This window comes from Heptranchias perlo, chromosome 6 (genome assembly GCF_035084215.1).
Source record: "Heptranchias perlo isolate sHepPer1 chromosome 6, sHepPer1.hap1, whole genome shotgun sequence".
Classification (NCBI taxonomy): Eukaryota; Metazoa; Chordata; class Chondrichthyes; order Hexanchiformes; family Hexanchidae; genus Heptranchias; species Heptranchias perlo.
The window spans coordinates 45944693-45968470 of record NC_090330.1 but is presented as its reverse complement, the minus strand read 5'-3'; the positions used below and the strand labels follow the sequence as shown (position 1 = coordinate 45968470).

Genomic DNA, 23778 nt, shown 5'->3' with positions numbered 1-23778 from the left:
GGGACCGCTGAAGGCCCCTCCCAAACACACAAAAAAATCATGAATGATCTGCCTGGCCCCGCAAAAGTCCTACCAGCTGTTCTGGCAACTCAATGGATTGCCTCATCCCTCCTTTAAACGCTTACTTCTGGCTCCATTCTGCGGAAGAGCCATCGTTTGTCCCACCCCCCTCCCGATTGGCAATCTGCCTACCAGCACTCACTAACCTCATTCAAACAAGGCCCAACCATGAAAATGGTTCTCGCTCGTGCCATCAGGTGGGTGGTACCATACCTCCACCCACCGCCAGCTTGATGTGTGTTCTGTATGAAAATTGGGCCTGTAGTCATGGCAGTGGTGACAAAAGGAGATATTTAAACAGGTGAGAATGCATATCAATTCCCCCTCGCAGCCGGCAAATGAAGAATCCTCTGAGTGATGTACCTCATGAGACTCCACTCCATGCTTCTCTTCCTCCAAAGTGGTTGGGCCCACCTCCTCAAAGATCTCCATGTCCAGACTTTTCTGAATTTCAAAGTTGTGAAGGGCACAGCAAGTTACTCCTATGTTGGAAACAGACTCAGTATAATGCAGTGCCCTCCCTGATCTGTCCAGACAACGAAACCTACACTCAGGACCCTGTACTTCTCTCAATGACCACTTAAGTTGATGAAAGGGCCTCATTGTAGCTCTCTCCAACTTTTTTTGCCACTTACAGAGGGGTCATGATCCATGGAACCAAGTGGTTAAGCCTTATTGACTAAAAGCCATCAGGGCTCTTGACTCTGTTCCCTGAGTAGATCATGGAGGTTGGAATTCCTGAGCCCACACTCATGCCAACCATTTGTAAATTTGGCATTCACAGAATTCCTTGGAGCTCGTCACAGATATTCACACATGAAGCGAATAGTACCTCTTTCTGCTTAAAAATTCAAAAGGTTCATTGTTGGAAATCGCAGTGCAATAATTGTGCCATATATTGCACCCTGAAGTTTGCAGAAATCAGAAACATGCTAAAACTGTATGGCCCTATCATGCTGTGGCCTTGGGGTTATCCCAAATTATATGAATTCCCTGGCTTTCCTGAGATTGTATCTGTGACCTAGCGAATATATGTCACCTTGGGTGATTTTGCAAAAGCCCTAATTACTACTTGAAAGGAGCTTAAAAAATTGTGTGGTGGTGACTTTGGCAGCTACTAGCAGAACTGTTTGGTCAGGCTGCAGGTCTTCTTGCAGTAGCTGGCAGAGTTCAGCTGCAGTCTCTTTAGTGAACCTTATGCTTCTCACGCAGAGCCCCTCACTTAGATCTTCATAAGATCTGTGTGGCCTATAGGCTCTTTGTTAGGGGGAATATCTGGTGGGCCTCATCCTTCATGATGCTACCTCACTTTACTTTCCTCCCTTCTGTTTTCTTCCTCCTCCATTAATATGGTGAACAAAGGAATTCCCATAAGGAAACCAATGATCATGAATAAGAATCCCTTAATCTGGTTGGTGGGATGGGGGTGGGGAAAGAGGATGGGTGGCTCACCACAAGCCCACCTCTGTATATCACCAAAGCAAAAAAACAGTCCTTGAATATATTAAGGCCGAGTTTCCTCTGCTGTGCTCCCAAGTAGCACCTAAACACTGGGTGCAGTCAGAGGAAAAATGGGCACTCATCCTTTGCTCCCATTCTGCTCCTGAATGGATTTGCGTACAAACTTCTTTGGCTTTTTCTGGTGTCAGCACCTGACTGCGCATGAAGAAGATGCAGCAATGTAAATGACATACAAATGAATGTCAGGGATCCTTGCACCCAGATTTCCTGTAATAGCACAGTGTGCAGATCAGGGGCAGACTGTTCCCGTAAAACTCTAGTGCTACTGTTTCCTGTTCTGGCATTTAAGTGCTGGCTGTGTTAAAGGGAATGCTTGCTAGATTCCAGGAACTTTGGCAAATTGCTTTCCAATTCATTTTGCTGCACCTGAAGGTGTCTGTAAAGGATGTAGTAATACTTCTAGAATGGAAAGTGAGCTGCTTAATTTATCCTGCAACTCTCCTAGTAGAAAAAGCGGGTGTACCATTAGGAATACCCTTAGATGTGGCAGACTTGGAAGCAGAGATAGAAGCTGAGATGCATGACGGAGAGAAAGCACCACAGAAAGAGGTGGGCCTTGATTCATCTATACCACCCTCCAGACATATCCTTTGTGACCATCGTAGGTATACAGGAATCAAGCATTAATCCTGCAAATTTATCAGTGAGCAGATAATATGAACTGGCAGAAATTTGACTAAAATCCAGATTTCTGCCTAGAACTCAAAATAGAGAATTTACTGGAAGATAAACATTTCTTTCCCCCCACCGCCAACCTCCACTGACCCATTGCCTTTCATTGGACTCAAGGTATATTTTATAGAAAAAAAAATCACTATTTACCAACAAAAAGAGATAGTGGGCCAGATTTTCCTGCTATTGCATCTAGGCATTTTAGATCATTTGGTCATAGTGCATAGAGGACACCCAAATCAGGAATGATTGCACACGGTGAAGGAGGCCACTCGATTTTTTTCATCCGTTTAAATTAATTGATTGAAAATTATGTAGACTCCTTTATAGTCGTGCATTCCCCCCCTCCAGTTTTTCTTCTATGCACTGCGCCCATGCAATCCAAAACAGCCAGGTGCAATAATTGGAAAATCTGCCGCAAAAGCTCTTTAAAAAAATTCCCTTTGTAAAACATTCGATGTTGAAATGTTTTCCTAAGTTACAACAGTGACTACACTTCAAAAGTACGGCATTGGCTGTAAAGCACATTTGACGCCCTGAGGACGTGAAAAACGTTATATAAATGCAAATTCGTTCTTCTTTAAAGGATATAGAAAAACTCTGGGATTCTCCCCAAGTTATTCAAAGTAGGTGACACGTCGGCTTTAGTTCTCTTTCTCCCCCAGCCCAAACCTTGAACAGAAAACATATGACCAGTGTGTGGAGCATCTACTTTGTCTTTTTAGCAATCTACACTTTTGCTACATAACCCCTTACTTTGAAAACCTGTTTTGAGTTTTAAGTCTTTATTAGATGTGCTATTTATGAAAAAGGTAAACAGTCGTGTATTACTGCAAGTTTCCTCCTAAAGGTAAACACTGTAAACAGAGCGTTAAATCGCATTGTCATCATGTAACACTCTCTTTTTAAACTGACCTACTTTTCATATTTGCCAGCAGCAGGATAATCTTGTTTAGAACTACCAGAGGGGGATGGGATCACCAAGAGGTTTTGGAAATGTTCAGATAGCAGTCTTTACTGATGAATGTTGTCGCAGTCTGCTGGTCTGTGAAAGGTGTTGCTTTTATAAGACAGTTACTATTTTTTTAATACGATGATCTAATCAGTGAAATATTATTTTGATATGAGTTTTATTTTCAATGGAAATGCCAAATACTGCACTAGAAGATAAGTATTCTAGTATCCATAGCAACCTAATCCATCCATGCTGCTTTTAGCATTTTTTCAATTGTGTTTCTATGTAATTGTGTATTAAATCCTATAGTGGATTTATCTGTAAAGAATAATACTAAATGTGGGTTGCTATATTTCTACAATACTAAAGGAAGAGAGAAACCTTTATTTTCATGTTGCTGCCTGGATAATCAATGTTTTTATATGTTTATTTTACTTTCCCTCTTACAGTATTAATTAATACTGGGGTATTTTATGGGGAAGTGCTCCTGATTACTCTGAATAAATTAAATGATGGCCTGGAATTTCCTGGATCAGCGTAAATCGAAAAATACACTGAATTTTATGCCAGATTTTATGCTAATCTTGCCCAAATTTCCTGCCAATCTCATTAGCACACGCTGGAACATAAAAACCAGCGAAACAAGCGGAAATCAGCGTAAACAATTTGATCCTGAGAAAAGCGCAGAACTTACACCACATTCCTTCTTTAATTTTCATAGATAAAGAAGGACTTAAAGTATGAAATCATAAAAGCATTATTTATGCATGTCAGGCATGTTCAAGGAAATGCAATTGTGGAAGCTTTTCAATTTTTGGTGTAACACTTTCTGGCGCCATAAAAAAAACATTCAAAGATATAGAAAATACAGAGCTGGTCTCGGTAAGAATTTTTTTTTAAAAGGCCAAAAAACTTGCTGTAAAACTCCATCAATTTTGACTGTGGTTCCTGCTGCGCCTAAATTTTTTGGGGCTGAAATCTATGCCCGTAGAAAACTAGTGAAATACAGGAGATTTGCGTGAGCTGCTCTTTTGCATGGGGGCGGAACTATGTTAATGAATGGCAGAGGGTTTTGCCGGAGGTTTCACAGAATCGGCGCAGAAGACCGAGGAAACTCGAGCGTAGTATAAAAACCGGCATAAGTCCAAATGTCATAATGTCCGAATTTCCTCTTTTGCACTGAAAATCAGCATAACGCTGTACTTACACCGTTGTTTTGCTCAAGTTTCCAGGAAATTCTGGGCCACCGCTATGTTTGTATAATATAGCAGCTGTGTCAATGAGAGAGTGATGAATACAAAGCTCAGAAGCAGTACAGTAAATATTTACATTTTCAGTTCAAAGTTTATTATTCCGTTTAGTTGAATCTTGATAGGAGCAAATTCCTGGCTGTGTTCTGATATCTGTGAATTGTTACCAATTTTGATCCTTATATAGTTTGTAATGGCAGTGTTAGACTTTTAAAATTCATTCATTTCCTCCATCTTGCTTGTCCTGGAATGTTTCTTTTATATAATATAGAATTGCATTGGATCTTTCAGAGCAATTCAGACAGAGATCGAAGTACGGGTTGCCTATCTGCCAGGCTGACTACCCCCCTACTGGAGAATGGTGTGGGTGGCTAGAAGAGGATAACATACGGAATGATGACAGGCTTCATAATACATTTTAAAAGCGATACTAAGCTACACGTAAAGACAAAACACAGGATTACCATAACTAAAGCTTACTAAAACTAATTTTAAATTGCAACCTCATGTGCAGATGAAAAGAATTTTTGAAAAATGAGAATATTCCCTTTTCATGTCTTTCCAACCCATGCACCAATTGTGGCTGAGGACAGTTTTAACTGCCTGCATTCAGGTATGAGTGGCTTGAGGGTGACCTCCTTTAATTTTTTTCTCCTTCCGTATCTTCAAAGTGATGTGTCTCAGATTGGGACCACAGGAGTGTGGAGAGATTGCTGGTGTGAACACTGCACCTTTGGTGCCATTTGTTGTTGCTCCAGTGTTAATGAATTTCTTCCCATACATTTAAAAGTATTTTTGAAATGACGATGTTCAGGGATTGGTTTAAGATGCTGTCCTTTTCTTTCAGCCAGATCAGTTTTGCTTATATCTGAATTAATTTTACTTAATTAACTTGTGGCAAGAACCTTGGAGTATGAGCTCATCTCTGGTTTGGTGTGTTCACAAGCTATATCTTAAGGTTTGCCCACCTGTGGGATATAAATGTCCTGATTATCGTTGCATATACACTACCAGTCTTCAGAAAATAACCAAGTATATGTTTTTATTAAGTGCTTTAAAAATTAATTTACAAAATGTTAGACAATAAATCTTTCCCTCCCTTGTACATATTTCATCGAACAATAGTACATGACAAAATGGTGGTAAAGTCAGTTGAGGGATAAAGAGGGCTGACACCATAAAAATTAATGCTGGATAAAACTGAGCAACGGAATGAGCTTCTGCTTTAACATCTATTGTTTTAGTCATGTTTATTCCTGCGGCATGTTCTATGACTTAACTTATGTGAAAGAAAGAGATTTGCTTACTTTTGGAATATCAATCAATTACGTAAAAAGTTAAAAATGTAAAGCTATCTTAAATTAGGAACAGGAATCCCTCTACTAAATTAAATATATGTAAAACGTGCCTCGTGTTTCTCCTTTTACCATATTAAGTTATTAGAATCTGTGAGAGTCCGTTGTTACTATAGATCAAACTTATTGAATCCTAGCTATTTCTACTGACAAACAGTGAATCCTTTTATGGTAACCATGCATTAGCCTGCCATATAGAAATAGAATCACTTATTGTAAATTTGGGCCTGAATTTGTTTGAGGATTCCACCAGACTCCCATATAACTCTAGCAAGAGTCCGGCAGAACCCACCGAGTAAAGGCAAGGACCCAATTATGCCAGGTTGTCACCGACTCCAGGAATCCCCTCTGCCTGTCCCTGACAAGGCCAATGACGCTAAGGAGATGGAGCTAAAGGTAAAGAATTCCTACTCTGGGAGTTCCAGCTTCCCTGGCTCAGAAGGTACTTGGTGTATTACTGGAGGGTGGTATGCTGGTGGGTGCGGTGGACCCCACAGCAGGGTTAAAGTAGAAGGAGTGGTCTTGACCCTTGGGGGGAAAAAAGTTCAAATTTTCTTTTTAAAAAAAAATTATGCAGGCGGCTGAAAAGGGGTTGGGTGGGGGAGGGGTGGGAAGGGGGGAGGGGGCATTGACAATGGATTTTCTGACCACACAGGGCATCTGGATGCTGGAGATACACCCATATTGGCAAGGGCACCCGTCAGCTCCTTGCAAATCAGATGCACTCCCGCTATCCCTGCAAACTCCTTTGGGGTCAGCACCGGAAGGCACTAGCGGTCACAATCCTGGTGTAACTGATAGGATCATTGTCATGGGTTTTCCGGGCTAAAGTGTCCTTTGCAAGAAATATAGGGGGCGACTTTTAACTTGCGCCCAATACAGGCGTGAAGTTGGCAGGGCGGCTGCACTGCCCACCCAAAGCCAGGGTCTAGAAGCTTGAACTATTTTCAGGTTCAAACCTCAACTACATAATTCGGCGAGGAGAGGTGGAGGGGTTTAAGGAGGGAATTCCAGAGAGTAGGGCTGTGGCAGCATAAGGCTTTTCCACCAATGGTGGGGTGAAGGGGTGGTGGGATGCACAGATGGCTAGAGTTGGAAGACTGAAGGGTGCAGAAGGGGATTGCAAAGATAGAGTGGGACAAGGTTATGGAGGGATTTGAAAATGAAGATAAGGATTTAAAATTCAGTGTGTTAGGGGAAGAGAAGCCAGTGACGGTCAGTGAGGCTGGAGTGATGAGCAAGTGGGGTTTAATGCATGACAGGATGCAGGTGGCTGATTTTGGACAGGAATGAAGGGTGGAGGATATTAGGCCAGTGACAAAAACGGTGGTGGGGCTCAGGTAGGGTGGAGTATTGTGGAGGTGGAAGTAAGCAGTTCTGGTGATGCAAACAATGTGGAATTTGAAGCTCCACTATGGGTCAAACATGACATCAGGGTTTCACTTGGTCTGATTCAGCCTGGGTGAGGGATGGAGTCAGTGGCAAGGGAGGAAAATTTATAGAATGTAAAAGTGCACAGTATCAAAAGAGACAATTGTGGTCTATCAGGCCAGTCCCAAATCAAAAGAAAGTGCCATTCATTATTCTATCTTTCATACGCAACGATTATTTTCTCTGACAAATATCTATCTAGCTCACTACCTGCTTCCATGGTGTCCCTGCATGGTCTGTTTTATGTATTTGCCATCCTCTCTGTGAAATAGTTAAATCTAAAATTTCTGTATACCTTTCCTCTTCTGAGTTTGACTCCATACCCCCTTGTAAAATTCATGATTGTGTTAAATATGTTATTAGGGCTCAATTTATCTTTATGCTTTAGGATGGACAAAAGTGACAAAATTATATAGGAGCATAGCACAGTTTTCCCCCACCTTCCCATTTTTTTTTACATTTCTCTCTCCATTCCAAGTCCCATTGTTCTCCATCTGAGAGTGCTGGTATGTGTCCAGGCCTAATGCAATTCTTTTAGCTTCCAAAGTAATGCAGTATTTTCTATTTTGTCGTAAGCCACGGAGTTATCTATAAATTTCTAATTTTAAAGTTAAATTAAGATATATTCTTAGTACATCTTCTGAATTGGCAGAAATAGCAATTATGAAGCTAGTGATAGTATATGCATGGAAGAGAAAAAAAAGTACTTGTATTTCTTGAATGAGTTTTGTAAGGATTGTACAGTATATTATCTTGACAATATTTTTGATTAGGTTCAAAGTGTGGAGCTATGAGAGGTGATTTCCCTTTGCTGTGTGCCCCAGGTGCACAGCAGAGGACACATGGGTGAAGACCCATTACGCCAGGTCTCTGCCCTGATTGCGCTTCATCCCAGCTATCAGTAAAACATGCTGGGTCCTGCTTCCCTGCACCTCGCAAGAGCTGTTTCAATGCAAATGAGGGATCAAATGATGTTACAGAGTCCTGTGACACAGGCCTGGGCAAGTCATGTGCATATAAAATGGGCACTGGGACATTGAAGGCTGTGTTTGTGAAGTGCTTTATAGTTAAATAGACTGGCTGTGACTTTGAGAACTGGTTGAACATTGATTCCTGGACAAAGTTTGGTACTTTGCTGTTAGAGTAGGTTAATATGGGGAGCGCTCGAAGGGCACTGTTCCCCTTCCCGCAATAAGGGTGCCATTTTTGGTCTATTTGGAGAAAAGAACAAAGAAAACAAAGAGTTCATATTTATATAGACCTCAGAATGTCCCAAAGCACTTCACAGCCAATTAATAACGTTTGAAGTGTAGTCACTTCAAAAGGAAGTAGGAAAACACGGCAGCTAATGTGAGCACAGGAAGATCCCACAAACAGCAATGTGATAATGGCCAGATAATCTGTTTTAGTGATGTTGGTTGAGGGATGTGTTGGCCAGGACAACGGAGGAGGATGAAAATAAGCTTGAGGCTATTTTGGATGCTTGCAACGTCGAGCATCATGGGGATGGAGGGCACCTACCTCTATGCTATTGGCGGCCTCTTTTAACCCCAAAAGTCTTTATAAATCCCTAACCTTTCAGAGGAGTGATGTCTTCAAAAGCAATGGTTCATGAGGGAGGTGATACAAAAGCTGAATGCCTGCTGATGAAAGGCCTTCAACCACACTCCAGGGCAAGCACATTTGTGACTACTGTCTTGAACTTTTTTGTTTGGGGGGGGGGGTCATTCCAGGTTGGCATTGCAGATAGATGCAATATCAATCTGTAGTGTATATTTGCACAAAGCAAATGATGGGTGCCTTATTCACAAGAGCAAACACTTATATCATGATTCCCATAGAGCTCAAGAAGGTACAGGTCCAAGCACTCAGCTTTTTCAGATGGTGGGATTTCCCAAAAAGCATAGGGTAATAGATGGAACCCATGTAACCTTTTGTGCTGCTTCTGGCAGGAGTGCACCCTATATTCCATAAATGTGCATCATACAAGTGACTATCAAATACCCAGGCTGCACTCATGAGGCCTTCATTCTACAACAGTCAATTATTCCGCCATTGTTTGCAGATTGCTAGCGATTGAAGGGGATCAAAGCTAACCGCTGCTCCTTTGGCTGATGACTCCCATCCACTATCCCAATAGAACAATTGAGAGGAGATGTAACGAGACCCATACCTTCAGGGCAATTAATGAGATCACAACAGACATTCTCAAGCAGCACTTCTGATGCCTGGACAGCACAGGTGGTGTCCAGCAAATACCAACCTAACAAACTGTCGCAGATCATAGTGGTTTGCTGAATCCTGCAGAATACTGCCCTGGAAAGAGGGATCCATCTGCAGGAGTTATAGCAGGAGTCTGATGAAGAGATACATAAGGCCACAGATCAGGAGGATGGTTAAGCAAAAGAGGTGGCCCCGCAGAGCCCTCCTTGGCTGCTTGACAAATTCAGCAGACTTTGATTGGAGAAACCTTTGCATGATCCAAACTGCAATCTTGTCACCCTACGCTACATAACACTTTCCTCCTCCCCTGCAATAAATTATAATCACCACAAAGCACTTAAGAATGTCCTACTTTTGTATCATTACTGCCTCAAAAAATAATATCCACACTCTACGACTGCTGTGCAGAAATCATTTATTCTGCATTAATTAAATGAGTCTCTATTCCTAGTGCCTTTCTAACAGTTGGCGAATGCTGTGCTGGACTACCTATTTTTGTGCTTGTTCATCGTGCTGGCCCTGTATAAGGACTGGTGTGGTGGCTCCCGGAAACAAGAAGGCTCTCACTCTTTATCAGTCTAGCCTTGAGGGGCCTGCTTCCAGTTGCTGCACTTTCAATGATGCAAGGGCAGCCTGGCCCGGTGTGCTTTCTGGCTACTGTGAAGTCCTCAGGGGGGCAGAGGGCTGTGAAATTGTTGCCATCTGGAGAGATAACAATGTCCTCCAATTGCAGCGACCCCTGGTGGTAGCCTGTGTCACTGTACCCACGGCGATACAGCTGAGCAGGCTCCACTAATGCAGTGACATTCCTGAAGCCCCTATCATTAGCTCTCTCCATTTGATCAAACTGATCAGATGTTTTCCAAGGAGGAGGTAACATTGTAGCCCAAGGCCTGTATGGCAACAGTACGAATATTCAGGAGAGATGCAAAGACTAGCATAACAGCTTCAGCTACGAGGGGCTGTGCTATTGATGGCTCTGGAACCGCCAGTCATTCCAAGGCTGCCTGCATGGCTCTGACGCATGAGTTCCCTACATATGTGGGTTGTGGAATCCTGCACACTTGCCACCATTTGTTGGAAGTTACTAGGCACATCCCTCAATGACCCCAACAATTTCTCATGCTCAGAAAGCATCCTTCTTTTAAAAGCTGTGCTCCATAGGCCATGGCCTCACCAGTTGTGGAGGGAGATGACATCGGCCTCCAGCGAGGTGCTTCCTGCTCACTTCCACCATTTCCACTAGCTCCTGTTCACTGCTTCTCAGTCTGTTGTATTGCCCTCTAACTGACTATCTGAAACCTTCAGGGTGGCCGCCTCTGTCCTAGTGCTTGCTAGAGTGAGGTGCAGTGTTAAGTACCGTGCTTTGTATCTGCATTTGGGAGGGCCATCATGAGGGACCTTCCCTTACACCACCTGGGCAGCAACAAGTACAGGAGGAGAAGCAGAAAGAGAAGGAGGGGGAAAAGCAGGAGAAATTGGAGGAGAGGCATTGACCACCAGAGCCCCTGTCTGCCTGAGCTCTCAGAGACAAGCTCATCGAGGAGCGCATCAACGAAATCAGCCCTCCCATTCCAAATTCACCAACAGTCCCACAATCCTTACAACCATCACCTGATTGCCTTCCTTCACTGCAAACTTATGGGTCTTGCTCTCACTTCACTACAAAAACAAATAGCAACACCAAATCCAGATGAAAAACAAATTTATCAAACAAATCATGTCAGCATTGATTAAAAAAATTGACTAATCACCCATGTTCAACCCCTTAGTGCCTATCTTGTGTAATTGTTTTCGTATTCTGGTGCTCCTACAAGGTGTTTCCCCAATGGCTACAGCTTGAAAGGTTGAAGGCTGCCAAGCTTCCAATGAAGACACTTCAGATGGCCTTGGAGGATGACCTCAAGCAACTCTAGGCCTATAGGGTCCGGCTGCAAACTGCAGCATCTCGCCATGGGCTGCAGCAGTCTGGGCCGGCTGGCTGAGTGGCAGCAACAAGGGAACTACTACCCCGTATGATAGTGGTTTGCTGTATTCTGCACAGCTTTGCCCTGCAACAGAGACAACACACACAGCCACTTTCAGCATGATGAGGCAGAGGACACTGATGGCAAAGAAGTGGGAGGGGTCCAAAACCTGCCGGACATCAGAACTCTTTAGCAGCAGCTCATTGAAGAGTGCTTCAGCTGAACAATCACTGCTTCCCTGCATTAAAATTCATCTCCAACACCTCTCCCAGTTCCTCCACCCTCAAATAAACTGTATCTGCCCAAAGACAATTGAAAATTAATATTCATGTCAGCTGACATTGCAGGATTAGTAGCTACTATAGGAGCACTCTGCATACAAAGATTTCAAAAAGGTTCATAATTTTATTGGCTTACACAAATGCCTACACGCTAATTATTTCCCAGGTATGAGCCCTTGGCGTCCGTCTTAAGTGCTCGCTTACCTGATTTAGTGTTCCTACGAGGTGCTCCCCAATGGCTTCAGCATGGGAGTTGGAAGGCTGCTGTATTCTCTTAAGATGCTCATGGTTAACGACCTCTAGGAGCTTGGGCCTGAGAGGGTCCAGCAGCATACTGCAGCAACTCTGCTGCTGCTGGGGCAGGCTGGCTTTCTGGCACTAGAACGGACATTGTTTGAGGGGTGGTGAGGGTGCAGACATACTGTCATCCTGAGAGAGGGCAACATGTTCCCTTTCCAAGGCACAACTGCCCCTGATATTCAGCTGCGGCTCAGAACTCCCACTGGCCGGCTGGAGAACAGCCTGTAGAACATCCTTGATGCGATTGAAGCTCCTATCCATTCGTTCTCCCAGCCTATTCAAGGAGCCTGCATGGCTCCGGTATGAGTACCCCATAGAGATGCTACTATTAGTGGCACAGACTCCTAGAAGGAGGGCCCACCTGCAGCGTCCATTGAGATGACCGCATGCTCTGTGGTTGACTGAAGAGTGTCGATGCCCTGCACCAGAACCCCACACAAGCTGGTAGTGGACTCCTCCACACTGTCTGACATGTGGCAGCTTGTCCAATATATTCAGTAATTGCTGGTTCACAGAAAACATTTTTCTTTTGAAAATGGGCCCCTAAAGTCTACATCTTTGTCTTCGTCAGCAGAACTAGGACATGATCTTGCCCTCCAGTGAGCCATTTCCTGAGCTGTCCTTTCCACCTGTACCAGCTCCTTCTCACCTGTGTTCTGGGAGGAATAAAAGGGGGCAGAAAAAGAGCAAAGGGACTCCCTTCAAATAAACAGCTTCCAATATTGAAAGATCAGGTTTAATGCAGAGAATGAAGGAACAAGCAAACTATTTCTTTTTGTGATCACAGGGTCATTTCAAGACCAAAATCTTTAGCCGGGGTAATTTATTTTTTATGCTTTTCGTATTTACCTGCTGTGCAACGGACAGCTGAACATGAGGTCTTGACCTTGACTGGGTCTGTCTGGAGAAGCCAAGTGGAGATGAGATGCTTCTGCATAAGAAGGAAGTGGAAAAAGCCACTTGACCCCAGGAAACTGTTACTGCTAGGAGCATGCAGAATGATGTTCCATGCTTATGGATCACATATAGCAAGGAGGAAATGTAACTTTTGTCCACTTTGCAGAAACATAACGCCTCTTCACAGCCGGTCTGCATATACAGTATGAGTTGTGAATGTGGTTTTGAGTGTAAAGGGAACAAAATAACTGGGAGTGAATTAAATAAATGCAAAAGCCAAATAAATGAAATTAGAGAAAGATCTACTGCTGTTCAGCACATCACAGAAAATGACAACACCATGATTAGGATAGTACTCTATTCGTTTCCTACATAATTACACTAAGAAAGAATAATTAGAGACTAATAAAATAAAGGGTAAAGATAAAATATTGGCAGGAGACTCACTGGCATTTGGAGTCCTGTTGTAAAGATCTATGAAACTGCATAATAAGACATTTAATATCTCCTTTAACTGATTTCATGCCATTTTGGATGTTATTCTCCTTTGAGCATTAATCCATAGACGTGCAGCTATGTGAATATGACTCTGTCTTAGGTATAGGTATGAATGGGCAGTACAGAGTGGGAGGTAGCCAATTTCCTGTCCTCCCAGAACTGGCAAGGTGCAGCTTGGTGCTGGCAGCTCACGGTGGCGTGCTAATGAGGCCTGGGCCTCAAAATGGGTTGGGCCTCACGCCGGCACAAACAGGCAAGCACAGTGGCTGCTCTACCGACTTTGTGCCCGTTTTGGGCACTACCAGAAAATCAACTTCCGTAGGAGCAGGGAGGCCATGGGAGATGGCAAGTTATTCTATATCAGGGTAAGGTACAGCTGCAGAGTAAAGTTCCATCTACACTGCCTCAACAATATGCTTTAATGCTCTCATCCTAACAGTGTGACATTTCCATTTCCCATTGTTACTTTATGGTATTTTTTGATCAGTTTTCCACAGAAAGGATTTAGAAAAAAGAGTTACATTTAAATGTTGCATTTTAAAAGCAATGTGTATTCAAACATTTTTTTTAAAAAAGGCACTGAGACAAAAAATATTTTAAATGCTAATGAGCCAGGCTTTAAAGTTTTTCTTTGCCTAAAGACTGTAAACAATAAGCAATTAATTAGCCTGTCTTGGGTTATATCACAGGGAGATAAACAAGAGACAAAAACACTCACTGATAGGCACGTTCTTAAACAGAACGCTGCAAGTGCAAGCTTTCGCCATGCTCAAAGTTAGAATGCAGGATGGTAATTAAAACTTGTTGGGCTGGAAATTGCTTTCAAAATAACGGTGCGCCCAACAACGCCCACCGTTATTAGTGGCGAAATCGAAGAGCAAGTTCCGGCGATCGCACATGCACAGTCAAACGTGAAAATCCGTAACTTGCTCTTCCTAGTTCGCTGGTGATCTGACAGCTTTGACTTAAAGGGATATCGCCGGCTGCAATCAATAGAATCAATGGACCAGCACCAACTTGCTGTCCTGCCCAGCTGGAAACTAACTAATATCGCCACATAACAGCTACGCTCAGTTTTTTAAGTCTAAACTAAGTTTTAACAGCGTGGTAAGTATTAATGACTGCCACTAAAAATTAACTTTTAAATATGTGGAGTCTCATTACTCCTGACTTTAATAGTTCTTTCCTTCTGTCTCTTTTATCTGATTCTTTTAATCTTATCCTCTCTTTATTACGCTTTCTTTATGTCAATTTATAATACCTTATCGAGCTCATCCGGGATCTTGGTCTGCGCTGTTTTGGAATGAACTGCACTTCCTGGTTCTCACAGTGTGGCTTGCTTCAAGCCGATTGGCTGAGGGGCCTTAGAGATCCTTTCACCACTCACACAGGCCGGTAAAGACGCTGTTGTTATTTGAACTCGCAGTTCAAGGAAGTTGCTGCCAAAAAGAACGTACTAACTTAGTGGGTGAATTTAAATCTAATGAGCGGCGACCACTGTTGATTCACCACTCGGAGCAATTTACGGGTCATTTTGTTTAAGTCAAGCAAAACATCCCACTACAGTGGGAAGTGTTGTGTTCATTATTTTGTATTATTACTTAAAAACAAGTTGTAATGATTGAACTAAGTGAGTCCAATCATAACTGTTAATCATAACTGTATGTTCACTTGCTCTGAACTAAAGCAGCTTAATGATTGGTATCTGGCTATGTCTTACCAAATGTCTTCTCCGTACACCTTGGAAAAAATTGGAGAGGCATACGTGGGCGCATATGTGTGAAAGACACACATTTCCATTTCTGATCACTAGGGCTACTATTATTATACCCCGGGTTACACCATCATATAGTTAGAGATTGGGTGGTATGGGCACATCTCTACTGACGATGGTTATGTCGCTTATGGGAGTCATGATGTGGAGATGCCGGTGATGGACTGGGGTTGACAATTGTAAACAATTTTACAACACCAAGTTATAGTCCAGCAATTTTATTTTAAATTCACAAGCTTTCGGAGGCTTCCTCCTTCCTCAGGTAAATGTTCAGGAGCTCCTTGAAGCCTACGCATTTATACATATAGAACAATACATGGTGTTTACAGACTGCCCCTGCAACTGCCCTTTGCCAAGGCAATCACCGTGTTCAGACAGAGAGGTGTCACCTGCAGAACCCCCGAATACACATTCAACAAAAAAACAAACAGGAAAAAAAAACAGAGAGAGGCAGAAACATCCGGAAGGCAGAGAAAGCCAGCAAATGACCCATTATATTAAAAACAGATAACATTTGTTCGCTGGTGGGGTAACGTGTAGCGTGACATGAACCCAAGATCCCGGTTGAGGCCGTCCTCATGGGTGCGGAACTTGGCTATCAATTTCTGCTCGACGATTTTGCGTTGTCGTGTGTCTCGAAGGCCGCCTTGGAGTACGCTTACCCGAAGGTCGGTGGATGAATGTCCATGACTGCTGAAGTGTTCCCCGACTGGGAGGGAACCCTCCTGTTTGGCGATTGTTGCGCGGTGTCCGTTCATCCGTTGTCGCAGCGTCTGCATGGTCTCGCCAATGTACCATGCTCTGGGGCATCCTTTCCTGCAACGTATGAGGTAGACAACATTGGCCGAGTCACAGGAGTATGAACCATGCACCTGGTGGGTGGTGTCCTCTCGTGTGATGGTGGTATCTGTGTCGATGATCTGGCATGTCTTGCAGAGGTTACCGTGGCAGGGTTGTGTGGTGTCGTGGACGCTGTTCTCTTGAAAGCTAGGTAATTTGCTGCGAACGATGGTCTGTTTGAGGTTGGGTGGCTGTTTAAAGGCGAGTAGTGGAGGTGTGGGGATGGCCATAGCGAGGTGTTTGTCCTCATTGATGACATGTTGAAGGCTGCGGAGAACATGGCGTAGTTTCTCTGCTCCGGGGAAGTACTGGACGACAAAGGGTACTCTGATGGTTGCGTCCCGTGTTAGTCTCCTGAGGAGGTCTATGCGATTTTTTGCTGTGGCCCGTCGGAACTGTCGATCGATGAGTCGAGCGTCATATCCCGTTCTTACTAGGGCGTCTTTCAGCGTCTGTAGGTGTCCATCGCGTTCCTCCTCGTCTGAGCAGACCCTGTGTATTCGCAGGGCCTGTCCATAGGGGATGGCCTCTTTGACGTGGTTAGGGTGGAAGCTGGAAAAGTGGAGCATCGTGAGGTTGTCCGTGGGCTTGCGGTAGAGTGAGGTGCTGAGGTGCCCGTCTTTGATGGAGATTCGTGTGTCCAAGAAAGAAACTGATTCTGAGGAGTAGTCCATGGTGAGCTTGATGGTGGGATGGCCATCCCCACACCTCCACTACTCGCCTTTAAACAGCCACCCAACCTCAAACAGACCATCGTTCGCAGCAAATTACCTAGCTTTCAAGAGAACAGCGTCCACGACACCACACAACCCTGCCACGGTAACCTCTGCAAGACATGCCAGATCATCGACACAGATACCACCATCACACGAGAGGACACCACCCACCAGGTGCATGGTTCATACTCCTGTGACTCGGCCAACGTTGTCTACCTCATACGTTGCAGGAAAGGATGCCCCAGAGCATGGTACATTGGCGAGACCATGCAGACGCTGCGACAACGGATGAACGGACACCGCGCAACAATCGCCAAACAGGAGGGTTTCCTCCCAGTCGGGGAACACTTCAGCAGTCATGGACATTCATCCACCGACCTTCGGGTAAGCGTACTCCAAGGCGGCCTTCGAGACACACGACAACGCAAAATCGTCGAGCAGAAATTGATAGCCAAGTTCCGCACCCATGAGGACGGCCTCAACCGGGATCTTGGGTTCATGTCACGCTACACGTTACCCCACCAGCGAACAAATGTTATCTGTTTTTAATATAATGGGTCATTTGCTGGCTTTCTCTGCCTTCCGGATGTTTCTGCCTCTCTCTGTTTTTTTTTCCTGTTTTGTTTTTTTGTTGAATGTGTATTCGGGGGTTCTGCAGGTGACACCTCTCTGTCTGAACACGGTGATTGCCTTGGCAACGGGCAGTTGCAGGGGCAGTCTGTAAACACCATGTATTGTTCTATATGTATAAATGCGTAGGCTTCAAGGAGCTCCTGAACATTTACCTGAGGAAGGAGGAAGCCTCCGAAAGCTTATGGGAGTGACCACCATTGCCATACCCCCAAAAATATCTACGGCAAGACCCAAATTTGTAGCACCCACAGTGGCCACATTTGTGGTGTTTTGAATCAGTTATTGTTCAATGTTAAATTATGGGCATTCTTGTGCTTTGGACCTGTGCCCACAAGAACTGGTTTGAAACTAAACCAGCTTGGGCTTGGTTTAAATTACAGGTCCCAGAGATAAAACAGCACAATTTTAGCCTAGTAAAACTAATGAAAAAGTCTAGTAGAACAAGACTTGTCGGTAAAGCCAATGTGTCATCATAATTGTCCTTTTCACAATCAGCCGAATAATTCTTTGGGTCAAGGGTGGGGCTACACTTGCTTGTAAAAAAAAATAATTTTTATTTATTTTCCAGTGTGCTTTTAGACAGGGCCAAGCAAAAAACCATTTGTGAGATGGATTGTGATTATGAAGGGTTCCAAAACAATCCAGTTTCTGAATGTGTGTGTTTTTTTGCTCAGCATAGAGGAAGTGCAAGTGTGAGTTCATTTTGAAAGATGGCTGCATATTATAATTATAGATAGCCTGAAACTTCATTTAGTTCTTTGCACGAATCTGTGCATTTATATTTGTTTACATTTTGGCTACAGTTTACCCTGGTTTTAGTCATAAGGATGAGATCATGTTCGTCTTTGTTGTTCAGGCCGACTGCAAGGAAACTTGTTTATTTTACCGTTTGTGGTAGACATAGTTTTGTTGCATCCTTATTACCTGCAAGAAAAACTAAGAGTCTCAAAGCAAAGGTATGAAAATGAAACTCAAACATAGCGCTGCAAACAGAAGGTAAAATATTCATTGTACAAAATGCAGGTAAGCTGGATGTAACTTCTAAGCCTGCCAACTTTTCTTAGTTGCACGTGATAATGGCAGATATAAGATGCTAATAATTGAGTTTCCTTGAGTTGCTGTAAATTATAATTGGGACAGTTATCAACAGTTGAAAATATAGTATACATGAGTACATGACTTTTTCTTATGACGCACCTGAAAAAGAAGTTATTATTGTGGGAACGACTGGGGAAAATATTCTACACTGCTGGAGTGTGCTAATATGGAACTCTATGTGCAGTAGCATAAAGATTTTTCCTCGCTGCAAATTATAATGTATATTTCTCCTACTGGGTATTCAAGAATTGAACATATTGTACCAGGAAGTATCTTCTTCAGAACAACATACCCACTTTTAAGGGAGCACGGCCTTTGTCATGGGGAGAGAAAAGAGCCAGAATAGCCGCTATTTGTTTACATCACACTCAGGCAATGCAGTGATGTATATGCAATACAAGGATGCATTTTGGCACAAATTGTGTCACTGCACAACTTTCTTTTGTATTCTAAACACTTTTAAGCTAAGGTAGTGTACCTATAAAATGTCCCTGTCTTCCAGCACAGGCAAATCCTTATTGACAATATAGCAGTACATTTGTTTATAGTAAGAATAGAGAGAGACTAGTAGTCAGCCAAAGTCTTAAAATAAAAAGTACAGCAAGTGGAAAAAATACCTCCCAAGTATGTTTAATGAATGATCACTGGAATTCACCAGCTAGAAACTTCAAAAGTCCAATACCTCAAAATAAATCGAAATGGATTCTCCAATGAATTGTAACACTGCTCCGCTTTTGTGATGCAGAAACTCTAACCACTTTCATCGGTGCTAAAAGAAACTTAAAGTAGCTGCTATAAATTTTTCATTTACAGTTCTTTTTTCAAATTACACCCGACATAGAATGGCTAGATTAATGTTGGATGTATTTAGTTCCAAAGCCTTACACTTGTGAACATTTTATGGACGGAACTTTCCGAGGCCTCGTGATACTGGCAGGGGCTCACATGCAGTAGGCGACTTATCGAAAAATTGTGGGTCCTTTGCATTTGATTTTCTGTCCCCCCAAAGATTTCCAGATAAATTACGAGCAATGTGCAAGGCCGTGCCAATGGTGCGGAGCTGTGGAAAGTTATGCTGCTTATGCTGAAGTGCATTCTGAGTTCTTGTAAGGAAATCTTGTTAAGATATACTTTGTGGTCTTTGACCTTAACTGTTGAAAATTCTGTGTTATGGTTAAGCTCTTTCATGCTCAATTTTGTGCTCATATTTCTGTATTTTGTAAAGTTTTTTTCTATTAGCCAGTGCAACTAAATATAAAGGGATTGTTTTTGTTTTAATGGTTATTGAGATAGGGAAGTTTTGTTGAGTAATAAATGCTCTTTTGATAATACTGGAGCATTTTTCCTTCTTCACTACGCTCACCAATTCCAAATTAAGAAAAATGCAGTCACTGGCATTCACTTTTCTGAGGTGCCAAAAATGTGTTTGCACTCCTGTTAAAAATCTAACGAGTTTGCAATTTTTTGTTGGTTCCAAGAATATAGAAGCAAAAGGGCTGATTTTCCTCTGCCTAACATTCGGTATGCTAGCTGCCAGGACATTTGGGAAAGGAGACCTGTATCACTGGGGCTCCACCCTGTTTGCACTTGATACACATTTCCTGGAGTTAACCAGGTGGGGGCATGGATTTCCCATCTGACAGAGGTAGGATCATTTAAATGCACTCATATGATGCGAGAGTGACATCACAATGTCTCTTGCATCATTTTCCAGAAATTCTGTAAGGTTTAACCAAGCTGATGTCCACCATGCAAACTGGGCGGGACTGGCCCCTTAGATCGGAGGATCTGTAAAAGGGCAGCCAACAGCTTCCTCCAGAATCCGGATAAGTATTTTTGTAAAATTTTTCAATATAGCAGGGATGCACTGTTGGGGTGCAGGCCAGCAAAACAGCTGGAATTTACGTTGTTGCAGCCTTGACACCTGCCGCAGCACACAATTTCCTTCCCCAGATTTGCAGCAATTGCCAATTCTGAGGCGGTAGTACTGTCTGACGCTCGCCCAACAAATGCTAATTAGCTAAACCCATAAACCTAATTGGCCCATCGTGAAATTTAAGATGGGGCAAGGAAAGGAGGAAAATCGGCCCCAAGATGTCTTAATGTGGTGGTAGTGGTTTTGTACAATTGCAATATTAGCAATTCAGCTGTAATCTGCCAAGTTATTGCTTATTTAGGATCATGAGAAAGCATGGAGTGAGGAAAGGCTACTCCTTTCACAGACCACAAATAAGTTGCACATAATGGATTCTACCTTCATATTAAGTTCCTGAGAAAAGTTTGGATAATTTGGATAATTTATGCTTTATCCCAAAGATAATTGAACAAAACTCCAGAGTATCTATCCATTTTGGTTCAAATTTAATTGAAAGCAGAACATTGCTTCTGATAGCTTTCCAAGGCTACCTTGTGTGAACGAGCTGAGAGGACTGTGTATTCCACCCATTTGCAGTCTCGGTTTTCTGAGGAGCACATGGTACTAAACAAATGTAATCAGTGACTATCATTGTATCTGATCTTTGAAACACCACCAGTGGTAAGACTAATTAATTTGAAGGTTATCTTCCCTAAAATACTTCAAATTCTTTTGTTCAGGATGTTGCTGATGAGCAAGGGATATTCAGAACTCAAAATGTTTGCATTTATAAACAACTTTCTAAGCTGAGCTTTGTATCATTGGTGAGGGAGTCTAATTCATAAAACTATGAGTAGGAAGCAACAATTTTTACTTTTATTTTATTCTTAAAGGACTGTTGTTGCTACTGTCAAGAACACTTATCTGAAGAGCGCAAATGATATCATGAATGGTGAACCAATACTGTTGTTCTACTGCTAATTATCATTTTTAATATAAATTGAATAGGACCTAAGCTAATCTGAAACAGTCATCGTAAAGCTTTTGTGCTGCACTGTGTCTGCCACAGTGCAAATTGTCTTTGGTAGACAACATGGCAGAATTATTGTAGCTGACATTTTTGGAGAAAGCAGTTAATGAACTAGAATGGCAACAACACTCATTTAAATCTGTAAAAAGAAAAATGAGTTTGAATAGAAATTTGGTGATGTGATTTTGCATTAATAGAAAACTATAATAAAGGTTTTTATTCATTTTACAGAGACCGTTTTGTGGAAGAACTAATGGATGAAGATGACAAGGACAAGGCAAAGAGGTGAGATTTTGTGTGATCTTTAAAAGAATAAAATGAAAGCAAGCATTGCATTTCAAGCTGTTTCAATTTTCAATTGTAGCGTTTGTGTGTGTGTTTTTCTTCTGTCTTTCCTGGTCATGTGAAGTTATTTTAGAAAATTTATTTGAATGGATGACTAAATTGGGGAATATAGTGACAGAATCATGAGCTTTTATTATTTAGTGCAGTCTTTCCAAAGAAGAAATAGTACTTAAGAATCAACGGCTGGGATATTGAAATGGTTGATCTTAAAAGAGTTGTATGAGGGTATTTATCTGATTTTTTTTAAATAAGAGAATTGATCCCCTAATCTGACCTACCACTTTTCTGGGTCAGCTGGATGATGGATACAACATTGGTAGTTCCAGCAGGATAGAACAATAAGGATCTCTGTGTAATTATTAGAATTTATATAAACACTTGCCACATTGATGGTAGAATTCCTGCCAAAAATGGCAAATTTGACTTGAGCATATCTTTTAAAATTGGATGATAAATAACTTGGCCCCGAAAATTCATGGGGTGGCATTCTAGGCACTATACTGGGACCATGCCCACCAGGAACCTCTACCACTAACCCTGGTAGACCATTCAGTGTTAATTAGCACACCACTAGGGACACATTTAGGGTACCTACCATATCAAACATGATGGAATGCCCAGCAGAGCTGCCCCGTGTGGTTTGTCAGACACCCCACCAACCCCACCCCCCAGAAACAAGTTGTAGCTGCTCCAAGTGGCCCCCTTGTAAATTCAAATTGTAGCTGCCTCTCACTTAAAAAATTCAGAGAAAAGAAATTGTCCTCCTAAATCTTTGGGAGTCAGACCACAATTCCAGCCTAGTTTCTGGTCATGCCAGTGGACGCATGCCAAAGTCACGGTGGGAGTAGGCCAGAATAGCCATGGATTTTCAGGGTTTCACAAAAAATTTTAATGAAAAGTCAGCATTATTATTGAAAATCTTGTGGCTTTAGTAAGAATTGTGTGCTTAACAAGGTAGGGAATACTAGTGCTAGGCAATGGAACACTTTGATTTTGTCTCTCAGTGTTAGCAATAAACCACCTCAGATCAGATATTACAACAGTTAAATGTAAAGCATAGCTCCTTCACTGCTGCCCAACATTGTAGTCGCTACCTCAGAAGAGCACTCCCTGTTGCACCATTTACTGCACTAGACGTACTGTGGCTTCCCTGAGTGAGATTGCCAATTTGGTGCCAAATTAGGGGCAGTTTTATGGTGTCAACCCAGGCCATTAGGAGTTGGATTGAAATTGCCTACACTCATTTCACATTGACTCTGACAGCCAGCAGACAGGAGACTTTCATCCATCAGCCTAGGCTGCATTTGAACTAGGTCTCAGATAAAAATCCACTGTGACACCCAGTCCTCTTCTTGTGGATTTTCAACTGAAACTAGTTAAAGAAAGAAGAGGAACTGAAGATAACTAGCTGGTTGCAGAAGAAATGAATAGAGATTGGTGATAGTGTATTATATGATCCACATAACATCCCCTTCCTCCATGATGGCAGAGTCCAGCACGTGAGTGCAAAAGACAAGGCTGAAGCATTTGCAACCATCTTCAGCCAGAAGTGCCGAGTGGATGACCCATCTCGGCCTCCTCCCGATATCCCCACCATCACAGAAGCCAGTCTTCAGCAAATTTGATTCACTCCACGTGATATCAAGAAACGGCTGAGTGCACTGGATACAACAAAGGCTATGGGCCCCAATAACATCTCGGTTGTAGTCCTGAAGATTTGTGCTCCAGAACTAGCTGTGCCTCTAGACAAACTGTTCCAGTACAGCTACAACACTGGCATCTGCCCGACAACGTGGAAAATTGCCCAGGTATGTCCTGTCCACAAAAAGCAGGACAAATCCAATCTGGCCAATTACCGTCCCATCAGTCTACTCTCAATCATCAGCAAAGAGAGGAAGGTGTCGTCAACAGTGCTGTCAAGCGGCACTTACTCACCAATAACCTGCTCACCGATGTTCAGTTTGGGTTCTGTCAGGACCACTCGGCTCCAGACCTCATTCCAGCCTTGGTCCAAACATGGACAAAAGAGCTGAATTCCAGAGGTGAGGTGAGAGTGACTGCCCTTGACATCAAGGCA

At 42.8% G+C, this 23778-nt stretch overlaps 1 protein-coding gene across 1 annotated transcript in view; it reads left to right on the top strand.

Moving 5' to 3' along the window:
- Positions 1-23778, top strand: part of LOC137322520 (neuronal PAS domain-containing protein 2-like) — a 112748-nt gene that overhangs the window by 24651 nt on the left and 64319 nt on the right. The window contains exon 2 of the mRNA XM_067985447.1: positions 21588-21641. Within this exon, the coding sequence (XP_067841548.1) occupies positions 21588-21641 (54 nt within the window). The remainder of the gene's footprint in view (positions 1-21587; positions 21642-23778) is intronic.